At 32.4% G+C, this 18,635-nt stretch overlaps 1 protein-coding gene across 1 annotated transcript; it reads right to left on the bottom strand.

The window, feature by feature from the left end:
- Window positions 1–1,572: 1,572 nt before the first annotated feature.
- On the bottom strand, window positions 1,573–16,875 carry LOC142337193 (high-affinity choline transporter 1-like). Its single transcript, XM_075386325.1, has 6 exons — window positions 16,726–16,875; window positions 13,786–13,911; window positions 12,861–13,017; window positions 8,404–8,621; window positions 4,752–4,950; window positions 1,573–2,018 (listed from the first exon to the last, which is right to left on the bottom strand). Exons 1-6 carry the CDS (start codon window positions 16,738–16,740, stop codon window positions 1,702–1,704), a joined length of 1,032 nt encoding a protein of 343 aa, XP_075242440.1. The 5' UTR covers window positions 16,741–16,875; the 3' UTR covers window positions 1,573–1,701.
- Window positions 16,876–18,635: the final 1,760 nt, after the last annotated feature.

The following is an 18,635-nucleotide window of genomic DNA, read 5'->3' as shown; positions in this document are numbered from 1 at the left end:
CAACTTTTTGTTACTTTTCGTCCTGAGTATCTGGATAAACTGATAAGCACGAGAACATTTAAGCCCCGAACAGTTCTCTCAGAGCTTTACTCTAGTCTTTGATTATGCGAGTCTCTGAAATTGATGAGTAGAAATAAGCTCATACTGTGAAGGGGGAATAAGCTCATAGCGTGAAGTGGAATGAATACCCCCATCCAATCTAACCCATGCCGCGAAACTAATAAGACAAAAGAAATTTCAAGAACTTTCAATGCTAGATTATTTGAGTCGCCTCATTCCCAAAACGCTATTTTTTAGGTTTCTGTTCATGTTGATTGAGTGCTATCAAACTGAGAAATTAGCAGAGAAGTATTGCTATTAATTACGTTCTCATTTCGTTGATAGAAATATCAAAAACAACTCTCAAATTGACCGAATTTTAAGGTTGGAGTTCTAATGGTGCCACTAGAGGGCAAATTTTTCGATGAGCAATTTTCAACGAACAAAATTAATCTCTCTAATTAATAATTTCTCTGTATATTTCTCTGAAAGCGTTGAAAATGGTTCAGATTTTGAATAAAAATAAGACCAAAAATACTTCAAAATTTGTAGTCCTTGTTAAAAACTAAAAATTCTGCTAAAAGTTTACAGCTGAGTGGGAAAAAATTATGGGATTATTTGAACCATTATCAAAATTTTGCCGGCAAATCCAATCTAAGATTCTGTTTTTGGTTGAATTTGGAATATTGGGAAATATATTGATATTGGAACTAATTAAAACGCTATGATCAAATCGGAAAAATTAGTTATGATCGGCAATTGAAAACGGTATTGCTCGAATCGATTGAGGATTTTTCTGGCGTACTACAGTAAATGGGGGGTGGGTGAGGCGCGGGGGTACAAAAATTCATTGTTAAATTTTCTGCGTGAGCGCTTGAATTATTATGCATGCGAAATCAGTTCTCTCTCTAGGACTTCCAATAATTTGTTTCTCTACAAACGTTTATTAACATTATAAAGAAGCGGTCATGATTTGTGAAATAAACTGCCCAGTTTAAATCTGATTATGACTAATGTTCATTCATTTTACAAATGAGATGTAGAAAAGAATTATACCGAACAGTTTCTCTTAGGGTGCCTGGGAATTTAGATCATGATGGGTCCTCGGTCATGATCAGACGATTATCGGCGCAAAAGAATTATGATTTATTATTAACCAGACGAGGATATCAGTTAAAATATACCTATCCTGATTATTTCTGGATTGTTATTTTCTGTATTTGTTTGATCATTTTTGATTAGGGTGTTGATGAGGCTGATCATTGGTATTTCGAGTGATCGTAAATCCTGGCAAGTATTTTTATCTCTTCAGATAGTGAAAGTGGTAGATAGATTCGATCACTATATCGCTTGCAACGGATACGACCAGGAAAAAAAACAAAAATGTCGCCGTTGAATGTTGCTAGTTCAAAGTTTTAAAATGCATAACACATGATTGTAACCATGATATAAATTTTCATTTTCGAGGACTCGGTTTGTGATTTCAACTCTGGCGTTGGCTAATATGTCTATACCCTAATACAAAAAATGATATCACTTATCAATTGGGTGTCTAATTTGATTGATTTAATTTTGGAGCAATGGCGTATTTAGGAGGTACACCTAAGGTGAAGAGAACAGGTTATAATTGAGGGATAGGAACAGAACAGTTTTTTAGTTTGCTCAAGTACTTTCTTCTGTTATCAGTTCTAGCTTCCTTTTCCCGTTGTCTTCCACGTGGTCTGGGGAGTGATTCTCGTGAGTGTTGCTGTAGACCCTGAGGATGTCGTACTTGTCTGAGATCTTCACTTTAAGGAAGAGATAATTGGCTATGTTGGAGACTAGGATGAGTGTGACAAAACAAATGGCCATCGAGAGAGTCCGGAAGGGGAACAGCTGGGTTCCAGTTGCATAGTCGAAGTACGGATACTTGAGAATTGGGGGAATGCCCATAACGTTAACTCCACCCACCAGTCGGAACACAAGGCCAATTAGGAAACCTGGAACCAAACTCAAGAGTGCTCATTTTTATAAGAAAGGTATAAGTACAGCCAAATATCAAATGTGCATAAGATATGCTTAATTGTGCATGATACGCTGCTCTATTTGAACTTGAAACTAAGAAGTAACAGGAGAAAAGGCCAACGGGCGTGAACAGTTGGAATTTGTTTGAATCTAGTGCTTGTCGTTTTTCACAGTCGTGACTTTAGACTATTCAGAAGGTGTAAATATTTTTTGACAATTTCTGTCATGTTTCATGGTCACAATGGAAATTCTTCAAAACTGAAGATGTACAAATTCTAATATTTTGGGAAGTTACTGCACAGGCTCAGTCAAATCTGTTCTGAAGTTTCTTTCAGTTTCTTCAAAAAATGACGGCCGTGTGTTGAGCAAGCAGCAGTTTATTTTTATGTAAAAATTCAATCTCAAAATAAAATGCAGCGATGTGAAATTATAATTGTGGTTTTTTTGTAACTGCTGCGGAACATCATTAGGTTACAAGAACCATTTCTTGGCTTTACTCTTTCTTATTATTCACATATTTAAGAATACTTTTTGAGCAACTTTGCACTGTTTTGGGGGTAAAGACGGCAAATTTTTGCGCTTGAATTTTTCACGTGGTACCGTAATTGAAGCCACGATTGACCATGCTATGTTCAAAGTGAAATTAAGGTTAAGTACTCGGACCCTAGTCCCATAGAGTGTTAGTACTGAAAAAGTTAAATGCAATTGTATATCGTCGGCTCAGTACTGTATATGTGTATCCAAAGAGTATATTGCTATTCATGATGTGCAGTCCAATAGATACTTTTTTGTCAATAGTTTGTACATCCTTGATTTTGGTTCTCATGGTGTTCATAGAAGAATCATGTTAAATTGTGAAAATTTCCAAAAAAAAATGAAATTTTGGGTAACGCACTTTTGAGCATGACGATGAGATTGCTATCTTAAAGCATTGAAAATGACGCTTCATAATTTAAAAAAAGTACTTTCCGTGAAGCTGTCTTTGTGAGTACGAGCTCTTTTAAGAGCTCGTTCTCACAAAGACAGTTGTGAAGACGAGTTTTTCTAAGTTCTAAATACAAAACTTTTCAACTAAAAAAATTACAAAAAAAAACTTGTAGACATAGTTTTAGTTTTTGGAAGCTATCCAGGTCCGTTGCAAAATATAAATTGCTCGTTGAAAAACCAGTCCTTGCAAAATTACTTAATGGTTTTTCTCTTTCATTTGATGTCTTTTATAAATAAATTGAAATGTGGATGGATAACTTGTGAAATAAACAAAATTTCTAAGAAGTTTATTAAAGTAAAATTTAATAAAGAAATCATATTAGATCTTTTTGGCGAAAAAAAAATAAGAGACAATAAATATAAATGAACCAGTTATCTATCACAAAAAAGTTTTATTAAGAAAAACTCAGAAAGCAGTTCTAAAGGAGAATGAGGATCTGTGCTCATCAGAGAAGCACCATCGAAAAAGCTTATTGCATTTTTTGCACAAAAGCTACAAAATTACAATAAACGAAATGATTACAAAAGTTGGGACTCGGAATCAAAGCTCACAGTGAAGGTATAAAATGCTAGGAAATTTCAATAAACTGCAAACCTTCAATATCTTCAGAAAAAGACGAAGGATTTTTCAGCTAGCATCAGTTTATTTTTATGTAAACCTTGTTGAAAATTATATATGAAATTCGCCGAAGAAATGCAAAAGCCGAAGAATGTTGCACATTTATCCACTTAATGAGCTGAAGTTTCAACGCTTTTGTTAAATAAATTCAGCACTTGTTCATACATTAAAAATATTTATAGAACTTTTCCACTGAAAAATGCTTTTCTTTTGGCTGTCAGAGCATTCCCTTAATTTTTTAGCACTTAACGTACGTAGTTACCACATTCCTTTTACACAATACTTTCAAGGCTTAACTTACACAATTTGCACTCTTGTCTTTCAAAAATTTAACAACGTTAGCACATTTTTTCATAATGTTCTCAAACACAGCTTACTCTTGATCCCCGATTTCTAGAACCGTCAATGAATTAAGCAACATTCTGGCTGTTTTTGAAGTAGTACTGCATCTATGGCCGTTTTTATTGAATTTCATTGCATTTCATACAAAACACTTATTCAACCCTTATGAGCACTTCGGTTAACTTTTAGACTGTGTACTTATATTCAACATTTACCTTGCACATTTTCAGAATTTTCCTTACACATTGGAGCAAAAAAGTGCTACTCTGGTAAGTGCTAATATGAAAAGTGCTACTGCTCTACTGCTCTGTTTGGAAGTGCTGAAAATAATCCAGAAATGCTGAATTTTGAAATCTTGAACTTATACAAAGAATGTGCTCAAAGTTGTGCTGATTTTTTGTTAGAAATGCGCGGAAATCATTTCAGGAACGTGCTGAAAAGGTTGAATGCAGGGCTAAACTTTTAATTTTTTTGTACGAGGTGCGTTGACAAGTGTTGAAAGTAATCTTAATGAAGCACATTCAGTGAGTTCAGCTAAACTGCCAATGCATTCAACACATCTCTTACAGAATTGGCACAAGTCAGCGATTCCTTACAAAATTTTCCAGCAGCTAGTACCTCGACCCGCCGCGTATATGCTTTATTTCGATACCACTCATATTGTTCTACACAAAGTGGCCGAAATTGACGGAACAGAAAAATTCCTCTTAAGACCCCTCCTCTTAGTGTGCGGGAGGGAACGTTGAAATGAAATGAATACCTGCGGCAGATCCGTACGTGTTGGAGGATTCCAAGTAGAGGCAAGATACAAAGTTTGGAAAGAGGACGACGTACACAATGTCAGAGCATAGAACCCACAAGTCAAACACTGAGTCCACTGAGAGGGCAATAAGAGTGGCCAGGGTGCCCACACACAACACTGTTGTTTTCAATACCAGACCCAACTCATCTTCTGGTGCCTATGAGATAACAAAAGAAAATTGGATCTGTTCTTCCTCTTCTGTTCTTCCTCTTCTAGTGAGCTCATACATGATACATCCAAAAAAAAGTGTAAACCGGTTGGAAACAATTTCTCAGTTTGTTCAGGTGCTTGAAGCCTAGTGTCCAGCGCGTGAAAAATAGCCGCAAACGATAAAAGCCAATTGCTTAGTCAGCAACTTTGAAATCTTGAGACTAGATACAAGAACTCGTTTAAGATGCAAAACAAAGGAGAAACAAATCTGTGTTTATAATTGGTCAACTTAAAATACCAAAAAGTATACGCAATTTTGGCAGAAGCAATTTAAAGGTCGGTCCATAATAAAGACACTTTCCTATAGACATATTATACGAATCGACGCCGTTTCGGCAGAAATTCCCGATTCCAATCAAAAATGCCTGGCTCTCAATAACTCCGATTATTTTATAAGGCTTCATTTAATTTCCCGATCTCTCAAGAGGATTTGATACGAGATTCACTCTTGGGCAGGAAGCTCACTGAAATGTGTTATTAGATTTACATGTAAGTTTAGGATCTCGATTTAAAAAATAATTCCAATTTTTCGCTGAAAAACACGAAAGATCAATGCCTAGCAGCCCGTTCCATATTTTGTTTCCTTAATTAAGGGGTGGTAACAGTAAGGGGGAGGGATGATCTTAACGGAAAAGATTAAAGTATCAATTGTGGATTACCACAATCAATTCCCTAATCTTTGTATTTAAAAGTTCGACCTCAATATTGGGTATGAAAAGAGGATCTTTTCAGTTTGTGCCCCCTTCGTAGGTTTCGCACCCTCAGTAACAGCATATTACAAAGTAAATCATTTCGTAAAAAATGGAGCCTGCGCTTCGGGGTTTGCAAAAAATACGCACCCGCAAAGATGGGGGCACAAACGAAAAAAGATCCTGAAAAGATTTTGGGTCGACTGTTATCAGTGGAATCGACCGCGGAATATGGTAGGCGTAGAAATTAAAATTCAGCTAAGTTGGTTCGGGGCCTTAGCCTCTAAATTCCAACAAAATTTTGAAAGTAAAACCTAAGTGTTGTTTTTCTCTAAATTAGCCCTCTAGGTGACTTTAATTCTGCTAAAAAATTTTCTGCCGTAACTAAATTATGAAGAAAAACGGGAACAGTCCTTTACTTAGAAAAAATCAAACCATACTAGTTAACCTCTAGTGCTTATACCTACTAAGAAAATTAAATCAAAAACACGTCGAAATTTAGATTACTCTCTAAAAATTCCACTTCCACTTAAATTGGAAAGAAGCTCTGGGAATATACAAAAACCAAACGGTAAATATACTCCGCAAAGGTAAATAATAGAGATATAATCAAACTCGGCTTCTTTATATAAAGCTAATTATATGAGAAAAATACCAAAAGCCCATATAGTTAAAACAAGTTCATCGACTATTTGGTAAATAACCTCTAATTTTAGTTGACAAATCTAAATTTCATTAAAGGTTCTAAATCAATTCAGTTTAGACAAAGTCAGCACTGCCATTACTTACGAATATCATTATTTGTTGAATAGACCACTTAGAAAGTCCTAACTCACTTAGCCATTGTTCTTTCATTCTAAATTAATTCGAAACTTCTGAGAGGTAACCCAAAGTTAGTACTTTGCTCTAACTTCTTAAGTATTCCTAAGTTTCCTAAGACAGCTTAAATTAGAAATTACATTTCTACAACGCCCACCCGGAATCAAATTTTAGCCTGAATAGTTATGAAAAGATAAAGGGAAAGAACCAGATATTCACAAAATATACACTGCACTTTTATTAGAATCGTTTGGACAACAGTTATCTTATTAGTTCTCTCATATTGTTGGCAGATTTTTGACTGGTCAACAACCAACAGAACTCCAAATGTCAATCCTTGCTCAATCAAAGTTTCAGACTGTTCTCAGAACGATATGGATAATCTCTGCTTCATATTTTCTGCGGGGGAAATTCAATTTCAATGAGTCACATCTCTCTATCGAGAAAACTCTAAATGTGGCCATGGGTGCTTTGAATCCCAACATAGTGGTTAGTGACTGTTATCCTGGCTTGTGAATGAAGGTGAATGTGAAAACTGTGGTTTGACATAGTGTGTCGGGCCCGTCGTAAGCACTTGCCCTGCCTTGCGTTAACCCACATCGCCAAGATGTGTCTCGTCCTTCACTTGAAGCAACCAGAGCCTCTGTTCGTGGAGTAGGTGGAGTTAGCGGCCCACCAGCTATCATTACTTTGCTGTGCAATTGATCAAGTTGAGGAAAACAAAAATATTCTTTGCGAAATCTTGCAGGATTAACGTATAAAAAACTAAATTTGAATTTCCTTTACGACACAACTATCTCTTAAGAAGTAATTCTGGCTGACAAAAAGGTTCAATTCTTGAGTTATATCTAAGCTAGGAACCTCTTTATTACCCGATAATAGCTAACTATTGGATGTTCATTAATATCTATGTAGTCACCTAAATTTTCTTGGATAACTCCTGCCTAAATCTGACGTTACGCAATTAAACTAACGAATAATAGATTGCAAACTTACTACACCTCTGCTTCCTAACAAAACCAGAGTTGAAAGTAATCAAAGTAAACTGCCAAAAGAGTCTTTTAGTTTTTAATTGTTTCTCTATTCGATCTCTGAGCCCACACCGACTCTATCGAACAATCCTAAGAAGTTAGAAGAATCGAAACTAAGGCAAGACTATACCATGGAAAATAACAAAGAATATATAACAAGCAGGTGATTTTGGAATCAGTAAATTGGGTCGATAAAAACTACCCCACAGAAAAAGTTCATAACAAAAGCGGTCAATGATTCGCCCTTTGGATGAACAGTTTTATTTACTCTCTGAAAATTCCACGTCCACTTAAATTGGAAAGAAGCTCTGAGAATGTACAAAAATCAAGCGGTATATATAATCCGCAAAGCTAAAAATAGAGATATAATTAAAACCGATTTCTTTTTATAAAACTAATCATATGAGAAAAATCCCAAAACCCGCATAGTTCATCAACTATTTGGTAAATAACCTATAGTTTTAGCTAACAAATCTAAATTTCATTAAAGGTTCTAAATCCGTTCAGTTTAGACAAAGTCAGCACCGCCATTACTTATGAAGATTATCATTTGTTGAATAAAACCAGTCAGAAAGTCCTAACTCACTTAGTCATCGTTCTTTCATTCTAATTTAATTCGAAACTTTTGAGAAGTAACCCAAGTTTTAGTACTTTGCCCTTTGTTTAGTAACCCAAGGTTTAGTACCTTAGTACTTTGCTATAACTTCTTAAGTTTTCTAAATTTCCTAAGATAGCTTAAGTTAGAAATTCTGTTAGTAGGGGAACAACCAAAACCTCAACTTTATATGCCTTTGATAATTGTAACTCCCAACTAGGGCTTGCAAGTTAAGCATTTGAGTTCGACGAGGGGTTTTGACTTACATTTGGCCTGAAGACTTGTTTGTAGACATTGCGAGTGAACATGGAACTGGCAGAGAGGACGGAGGAGTCGGCGGAAGACATGACAGCTGCAGAGACAGCCCCCAGTCCAATCCAGCTCACCATGGGAGGAGTAAGGTGCTGCAGTACAAGAGGCAACACCAACTTGCTCTGTCCATCGTCCGAGGGCTGCTTCGACTCGTACCCAACCAGGGTCCAATCTGAAAAACTCCACTGTTATAATACGGGATAATTGTTCGCTAGTCGGTTTAAGCCCAATACAACCGCACACCAGAGATAATCAAGCGATGACAACTATTTTAATTCTCCATTTTCACCTTAAATGCATTTTGAGAGAAATCAGTTTGTCTTGCAATTCTTTTAAAAGCTAATTAACAGCCGCGAAGCGATAGCTGGGGCTATTATTATTATTATTATTATTATTATTATTATTATTATTATTATTATTATTATTATTATTATTATTATTATTATTATTATTATTATTATTATTATTATTATTATTATTATTATTATTATTATTATTATTATTATTATTATTATTATTATTATTATTATTATTATTATTATTATTATTATTATTATTATTATTATTATTATTATTATTATTATTATTATTATTATTATTATTATTATTATTATTATTATTATTATTATTATTATTATTATTATTATTATTATTATTATTATTATTATTATTATTATTATTATTATTATTATTATTATTATTATTATTATTATTATTATTATTATTATTATTATTATTATTATTATTATTATTATTATTATTATTATTATTATTATTATTATTATTATTATTATTATTATTATTATTATTATTATTATTATTATTATTATTATTATTATTATTATTATTATTATTATTATTATTATTATTATTATTATTATTATTATTATTATTATTATTATTATTATTATTATTATTATTATTATTTATTATTATTATTATTATTATTATTATTATTATTATTATTATTATTATTATTATTATTATTATTATTATTATTATTATTATTATTATTATTATTATTATTATTAGTATTATTATTATTATTATTATTATTATTATTATTATTATTATTATTATTATTATTATTATTATTATTATTATTATTATTATTATTATTATTATTATTATTATTATTACTACTATTATTATTATTATTATTATTATTATTATTATTATTATTATTATTATTAGTATTATTATTATTATTATTATTATTATTATTATTATTATTATTATTATTATTATTCTTATTATTATTATTATTATTACTATTATTATTATTATTATTATTATTATTACTATTATTATTATTATTATTATTATTATTATTATTATTATTATTATTATTAATATTATTATTATTATCATTATTATTATTATTATTATTATTATTATTACTATTATTATTATTATTATTATTATTATCATTATTATTATTATTATTATTATTATTATTATTATTATTATTATTATTATTATTATTATTATTATTATTATTATTATTATTATTATTATTATTATTATTATTATTATTATTATTATTATTATTATTGTCCTTTCCCTTGTCTTTTAGTCATCAAGATTTTTGTTACAGCCATATGACGTCCTAATCACTTTAATTTGTTTTTTATTCAATCATTAATTATTATTATTATTATTATTATTATTATTATTATTATTATTATCATTATTATTATTATTATTATTATTATTATTATTATTATTATTATTATTATTACTATTATTATTATTATTATTATTATTATTATTATTATTATTATTATTTTTATTATTATTATTATTAGTATTATTATTATTATTATTATTATTATTATTATTATTATTTTTATTATTATTATTATTATTATTATTATTATTATTATTATTATTATTATTATTATTGTCCTTTCCCTTGTTTTTTAGTCATCAAGATTTTTGTTACAGCCATATGACGTCCTAATCACTTTAATTTGTTTTTTATTCAATCATTAATGCAATTTTGATTGAATTGCGTGCATGTTGTCATTTGTAACGCCGATTGGAACGAGGGCTTTTGGTGATACGCGTGACTAAGTTTTTGGACACACTTGATTTACCTCAGTCTCAAAATTGCCTTCCTCTCTCTGAAGTTGACTTTTTATAATTTAAAGAGATAAGGTCAGTTGAATCTTTGAATCTGGATCACTCGAATTGAAAGTTGTTTCGGAGCAGCTAATAAAAGCAGCCATAAGTAATACAGATTCTTAATCAAATTGTAACACCTCTGCATTCAATTAAACAAAAAAATTTTTTGGTCTATTTTTCTTAGTGTCTTACTGATATTGCTGATCTACGGACCTATTGCGGCTTTGTTTCTCAGTTTTTAATATATCAATCTTTCTTCTGGAAAATATGTCTACTCTGATCAATACAAATATCCAGTTATTCCTCGGTGTCAGTTTTGTCGAAAAGGTTGTTTTTTTTATTGTATTGACACTTAATGTTTGCTTTAAAATAAAATGTCTAGCTGAAGATTCTCTACCTGTTCGTTGGTCAGCACGTGCAGTTTATCATTTGAAATTGTTAGCGGCTTAGATATTTTGATTGAAAATGTTTTTAAAGCATAAGTTCTTCATATCTACCAGCTCCTCCCTACCTAATGATCAAGAACTGAGGTGAAAAATTTTTACTTATAAGAATACAAAAGTTACTTGCCTTGTTTTGTTTCAGATCATTTCTTACATCAATGATTAAATTGGATTTCCAAAGGAAAGTTTTTTAAATAAATTAAAAAATTGTTTGTCTTCAAAGATAAGGTGCCAGAATGCTGAAAACTGTAAAAAAAGAAAAATGTCAGGCTGACGCAAAAACCCAATCTTGTGATTTTACAAACTTCCCCCCAGTTTTTAAACAACAGCCACAATGATCGGAAAAACAAACACAGACTTTGAAAACGATTTTCAGTTGATTTTTTAACTAGCTCGTGCGAGGAAAATTATGTTTAAATGAGATTTCATGATAAAAGAAAACCTGGTGAGCACTTTTACTTTGTTAAGAGCCTCCTAAGGAAATAGGCACTTTTCGCCTATTGCTGATCAAAATGGGCTCGCTGCCAAGAACGCGTGAGCTAATAACTGATTTAGAATAGATTGTTTCCACTTGCCTTCTCATATTTTTGTTTTGTGCCGCCAGACTCCATCCACTCTCTCCGCTGCACCTATTTTTAAGGAGCCCTTAGTTGGGACGTTTGTCTACAAATGAGCACTTAGGCGGATGAAGTTTGCCTTAAATGAGTGCAGTAAACAGAAAGTTTTCTGAACTAAAATGAAACTAGACTATGTAAAACTATTTTTCGAAAAATATGATAAACTGAATAGTACAAACTATCGACCAATATCTGTAATTCCTGGTTTTGCAAACTTTTTGAGCATCTCCAACTGATTCAAATGACGGATTTCAAGGATGAGCGTAGAGTTATTACTGAAGAGCAATTCAGTTTTTAGAAAAAAAGTAAGCAACCAATGCAGTAATTCAACTAGTTGAAACAGTTTTGTTTAATTTAGTTCAAAGCAAAGAAACTGTTGCAATTTTTCTAGATCTTGCGAAGGCCTTTAATTCCCATTCGTACAGCAATTTTCTTAAACAGACGAATATTTAGAGATGAAAAAAATCTCTGAACACAAACAAATCCAATTTAATCTTTTTTCGCTCGATAATTCTGAATTTGTTTTTATTTTTTGTTTATAAAAACGAATTTCTCACAACACAAAAATTTAACATATTTTGGTATTTAAATTGACAGGAACCATAATTTTAATGAGCAGCAAAATTAAACCTTAAAAAAATGGCGCATGCTATAACATCATTATACCTAATAAGACATCAAATTCCCCTGAACGCTCGCAAAGATCCTACCAGCTGAGTTAAAAATAGCAAAAAGGTCGCGAGTCAAATTTCGTTATGAGATAGCCAGGATAGAAAAATCTGTAATATTTTACGGGAATCTGGGTCTTCATCATAACAAAACAATTCAAAACTAGACAGAATGTTAAAGCCAACTTTGGAATGAATTCGACTGTTCGTCAATGCGTACAAAAATGGAGTAAGTTACCACAATGGCTTCGGTTGGCAAAAGTGAAAATATTTTAAATAAAACGTTGATTAACTTCTTTCTCTCACAACATGGCAAATTCCTTTGAATAGTAACGTAGAAGCTTTTAAAAATTATCAGCAGAAATTTTTTTAATTATGTGATTCTTTAAGAAAATTGATTGATGCTTATAATTTTGCTCTATTGCTTTAAGTTATTGTTTGTTTCAAGTATATTCAACGATATGGTTATAATTCTAATTTACTTGTTGCAAAAAATTGACAATAGGGGTGGGCGTGCAAAATAGGTTGCAATAGAAAAGCAGAGGCTTCACTATACCATCGACAGATCTGGCGATAGCTCCCAGAATGATTGCAGGGATGGCCATGACCAAACATCCGATCCCCCCTGAGAAAGAGAGCCCGATGGCCCTGCCGACAGATCGGGAAGAGAGGACTCGCTGGAAGTATACTTGCCACGGGATCCCTCCAAACATCTGAAAATTGATCACACACGATAAAGCGCAGCCGAACTCAGCTGGTTTATGTTTGAAATTTCGTATTGTACTCTGCGTGCATAGCCATACAGTTCAGTGCTATATAAATACGCATTATCCGAAGTCTTAAATAATATTTCAATTTAATTTCACTCGGAAGATAAGAACAAAAATCGGAAAGGAGTTCTGCATCTTGATCATATATCTTTTAAAAAATCAGAAACTCAAAAAAATTGACAAGAATATCATCCCGAGTCGAAGAATTTCTAAAATTTAATTTTCTTTAAGAAGTTAAATTCTTAGATCATTCATTGACCCGATGAAGATTTCCCCTAGTCGAGACCTGGAATTATTAAAAGTCCGTCCTCGACAGATTTCAGGAATGAAAAGACTGTCCTCGACAGATATTGGGTCAAATTAAACTCGTGTTAGTTAAAGGAAATATCGGGATTTTCACTAAGAATTGGAACGAAATTACGTACCGCTTAACATAATTAGCCAATATAGATTGGGAGTTGCATTTATCTTCCTTTTACTGTGGTTAATTTTGTACTATCCCCAAGATTTCCTATTAAAAAAAACTTCTCCGCATTTTTCTTTTAACTCCTGCCATCCCAATCCGAGAGTGAATTCAACCCAAAAATGGCCTAAAAGTCAATTGACCTAAAAAGTAAATGACCTGAAAATATCATGACCCAAAGACATCGTGAAAAACTATCAAACCGACAGTTATGATGTTTCAGAGTTTAAGAACGTTGCAAAACTCACCAGAAGGAGGGCATAGTCAATCCAGACACCTGCATAAGACCAGTCAAAGTGCCCCCGCCACTCTGGCCACGTCTCCGAAATGGGTTTTACCTGTTCGTGTGTCAGGGCAAAGGGCACACATATCCACTGAAACACATACATGCATCATTTCCCAGGTTTAAACCTAAAGGCCCAAGAATTATTACAGGCCAACATACCGTGTGTTAAAATAAAATTACTTTTGGTTCAGTAATTTATCATGATTTAATTGCATGATGATAATAATGCAAAAAGCATAAACTTTCTCTGAAATTTTGTCACAACTTTTTCAGACTTGTACATGCAATTTGATATCTTAAATGCTTTACTGATACTTTTTTCTAAGGAGAAGGTTTCATGTACAAATTACCAAAAGAGAAACAACAACCGATGGCTATTAAGGCACTCTTGTGCCAACTCGATTAGCAACCGTTTTTCTACCGCTGATCATGAACAAATTATTTTCTCAAAATGGACCTATCAGCGTCCAGACAATTGAGCAAGTAGACTGTAGCATTACATAAGGAGGTTTAAAGTTGGTTCCAAGTGAGTAAAAACAAAATGTTTGCCATGAATTTAAGATTTCAGTACAATTGACAAAAAAATCAATTCCCTGCAGAAATTTCCTTAACCAAGAATAGCAAAATGACCTGCATAGGATTTACAAATTTATGTATTTTACAAATAATCTTATTTAAATCTACTTGTTTCAAATACTTCATTATTTTAATAACTTCTGAGGAACGCAAAAATAATCAATGTTAATGTGACAAAAATTGACATTGGCCATTTTTAAGCAAAGAAGTAGACAAAGAAGATGAATCAGAAGAAAAAGAGACAGCAGAAGAAGAAGAAGAAGAAGAAGAAGAAGAAGAAAAAGAAGAAGAAGGAGAAATAGAAGAAGAAGAAGAAAAGACATCGACAAAGAAAACATTGAAGCATTTAAAAAATATGCGTGCATTGAATGGTTCAAAAAAGACAAAAGACACTAATTCCTATGAAACTGTTCGTGTACTTGTGTTGCACATTTTGCCGATAAAAAGCATTTCTGATTGAAGTACAGCCTTGGAAAAACTTATGAATGTTGTCATCAACTCAAGATATACCAAAATTTTTTAACGAAATTCATAGTTCAAACTAAGGCAAAAATTTGACTTGTTATATTCTAATCAACTTTTTTATCCAATTAAATCCACGGAAGCAGGAAAACATTTCTCCGAATTTCATAAAGTGGTAGAAATGAAGAGGATTGAGACGAGCACACACCAGGAATTCAGAAAGACATTTTTTTGAAACTAAGTTACTCTAAAATTATAGACATAATTTTAAAAAATTGATCGGTTTTTGAACCACATTAGTAGTTGTAAACTCAACGCAATTATTTGACTAGTTATTTCATTTTAATTAATTTTGTTTTGCAAAAAATATCATCGTTTCAAAAAAAGAACCTTTCACATTTAAAAACAACAAAATCAAAAATTTGAAATCAGAAATTTTACAAAATGTTTTTTCAAAAATAGTTTTTGTCACAGCCTTGCATATATTTGTAACTTTGTAATTTGCGGGTTTTCCGATCAGTTTGAATTTTTCTATCGCTGCATCTTGACTCCCAAAAGAACTTAAGTTACTGGTGTTTGCCTGTTTTGGGAAAAACCGTTTTGCAGACCCCTTTTTTCTAGAAAACTTCGAGTACAATCATGATTGTAAGCTATGCTACAAAATTGAGACAAAACATTTGAACTTTAAATGGATTTATCGATTTAACACGTCTAGCTTTTCTCGGTAGGTAGCAGTACGTGTTGATTTTTTAGACTGCCAATAACTGCAACAATAAAAAATTGGTTGGCAATTGTGCAAACGGTACGACAAAACTCAAAATTTTCCGTTGCATTAATTGTTTTCATCAGTTTTTTCTTTTATCATTTGATGAAATAAAAACTGATGAAAAGATGACTGTGTGTGTTCCTTTTTTTCTCAGAGGTTTGAAACTAATGCACCTTAAGTGCCTGTTGTTATGCATTAATGACAACTCTTGTTTCTTTTTTTAATATTTTATTATTGCATTTCTTTAATCAATTTAACAGTTGCCATACTTCAATCTATTATCAGGAAATTGCATTTTAGAGAAATCAAGGTTCTTAAAACCAGTTCACTGCAATTCCTGGGAAGGTTATCTGTTTGAAATTTGGTATTACAATGATGCCGTTAATTCCCTGTCGTGCAAAAAAATAGTGCAAGAACATAGCATAATCTTGCAATGCAATGCGTCATCGTGCAAGATTTTGTGCAAGATTTTGCAAATCAAATGTGTCTAGCAAACACGCTTTTAAGATTTTTTGTTGAGCACATTCGTGCATGGTTTCCAAACTAGAGCCGCAATAAGTACAATTTAAAATATGGGCTGGAAATATCTATTTGAACGTTAATTATAGTTTTGAATTACGCTAACTATGGTGTTCGAAGCTGAGTAAAGATATACTTTTTGTATTGCGGTTAAAACATGAAAAACAAATATTCACCGCTGAAGCAACGTATCTCACAAAAATTATGGGATTCAGCTCTCAAAAATGCGGACCTTTTGCGTGTAAAAGATTTACTTTCTCCACAAACAACCGGTATATCATTAATTTATTTCACAACCTTTCATTCTTTTTTGGTAGACAAAAAAGGTTTTTTTTTGGTAGACAAAAAGTTCCATGTTTCATTCTTTTTTTTGGTATTTATGGATAAATAACCCCACACTTTTACGCCCCATCGAAGGATTACAAATATGAGTTAAATTGGCGTACTCAAAAGCATTCACCCCATTCACCCAAGAACAGTAAAAGTCATTAAGGTAAGAAAATTTGCTAAAAATAAGGCACTATATTAAAACTAGCAGGAGAAATGTCACTTTCTGTTTCAAAGTGATCGTTGACTTACTAGTCCAATGAACATGCAAATGAGCTGGATGACGTCAGTGTATGCTACAGAGTAGAGTCCCCCAAAGAGAGTGTACAACACCACAATACATGCAGAGATGATCACACTGTAGTTGTTGGGAATGTCCAGAATTACTGTTATGGTCGAACCAAGGGCAGCTAGAATAAATTTACTTCGTCATCTCTCACAATCATTTTTCCTGTTCAAATTCAACGAACAACTACAAGCCGATCGTTGTCAATGTTAGCACCACGTCTAACTTTGCTGTTGTAAGTTCTGTTCCGATCGTAAGGGAGCCGTGCGAAAATAAGAAAACAGTTTTGGTGGAAACAGTTTAGTGAAACTTATGCACAGCCCAATACAATTTTTGAAGATTATCAGAAATTAGTAGATATTGCTATCGAAAATATCAACGCCCAGCTATTTTTGAAATACGATTGAAATACAGCATTGGATTGAAGATTATGGGAGTGGACACACTACGGGACCAACCGATTCGCACAATGAGTGCCCTAACTGTCCATCCTTTGAAATAACACGTATTTTACATCTTAAAAAAGAAAAACTGTATTGATTTGTAAGTACGTGTTTTATTAAATCCCAGTTGCTTGAAATATATGCTTCTTCGAATTTGTAATAAAACGTAATTACTCTATGGGTAGGAATATTTTCTTTGTGCAATGGTAAGACTTCTTGCAAAACTTTGTTTAGTTTAGTGGTACAATAATTGACTGACTGACGTTCGATTTTTCTTTTACATAAAGGTTCACAGAGAAGGCGATAGTTATTTCATTGCGTATTGCGTCATTTTTCAAATGAAAACAAATTGTTCAAAAAACTTTTGGAATGTTGTTGGTTGACTGCCTATAGAAAAAATTTTAGCGGTTCACATACATGTAGCTCGTAAACGATTGAGAAAGAGTTCTTCACAAAAATTTCTTCAGAATGGTCACACTCTTTCCTAAAACACATTAACTTTAAGATTTTTTTTACATTAGATGAATGGGGAGTAAGTGTAACTACAACAGCCGCAAACACGAATACCATGCTGAATGACGGGGCTTACGTTGCTCTTGCAATATGAGATGGGTTGATTTCTTGGTACAAAATGCCACAAATTATATATTATTCTGCATTGTTTACCAAGACTCTTCTTTAGTATTCAATATTCAATAAGTTGCTCAAGAAAAATGAGAATAAGTACCTAACTTTTCTATTTTCTTTCGAGTTTTGATGGAAACTTTTGAGTTTTTGTTAACTCTCCTGCTTTCGACTGCCTTTTATTTGAAGTTGAAACAAGTAAGATTTTTTAGGTAGAGTTTGCTTTGCTGCGCTGTGATGGAAACGATTCCATTTCCATTACCTCTATTTCACTCATTCAAGTTATTGCCATATCAGAAGTATGACGTCTCTAACGTTGTCTCATCTCAAAGCTCAATGCATGGTGAAAAGAAGAGGCAGCTTGTTATACTCGTACACAAGGAGTATAGTCAATTGAATTGCAAATGACCTTGCGAAGACTGAGATAGTCACTTGCGTCGCGAATGGCAGGTTTAGTTGTTATTTTCAACTAGATTCTTTCTAGGTTGGGCAATCGCGGTGCGATTGACTCTAACTGAACTACTCGGCTCAAATGAGAAGTGTTTCGCAAGGATTAAATTAAACTGAGCGTTAGCGCTGCAAATTGGAGAATGAAATTTTATGATAATACAGATTATGAAAGAAAGTTTGTTCAGATCTTAATCATACATAAAGGAAGCAAAGTTTGATTTGTTTACAACGTGAATGAATATATATCCGGTACAGACAGGATGAACAGACTTAACTGCTAAAAATGGGAGGAAGTATATGGCACTGAACTTAAATGGCATTCGGCCTTCAAAAGGAACTTACAACAATAATTTAGTTTA

Source organism: Convolutriloba macropyga, chromosome 3 (genome assembly GCF_964194025.1).
Source record: "Convolutriloba macropyga chromosome 3, txConMacr16.3, whole genome shotgun sequence".
In the NCBI taxonomy this organism is placed as follows: domain Eukaryota; kingdom Metazoa; phylum Xenacoelomorpha; order Acoela; family Convolutidae; genus Convolutriloba; species Convolutriloba macropyga.
The sequence above is the reverse complement of the archived record's forward strand: the minus strand, read 5'-3'. Positions and strand labels throughout refer to the sequence as shown.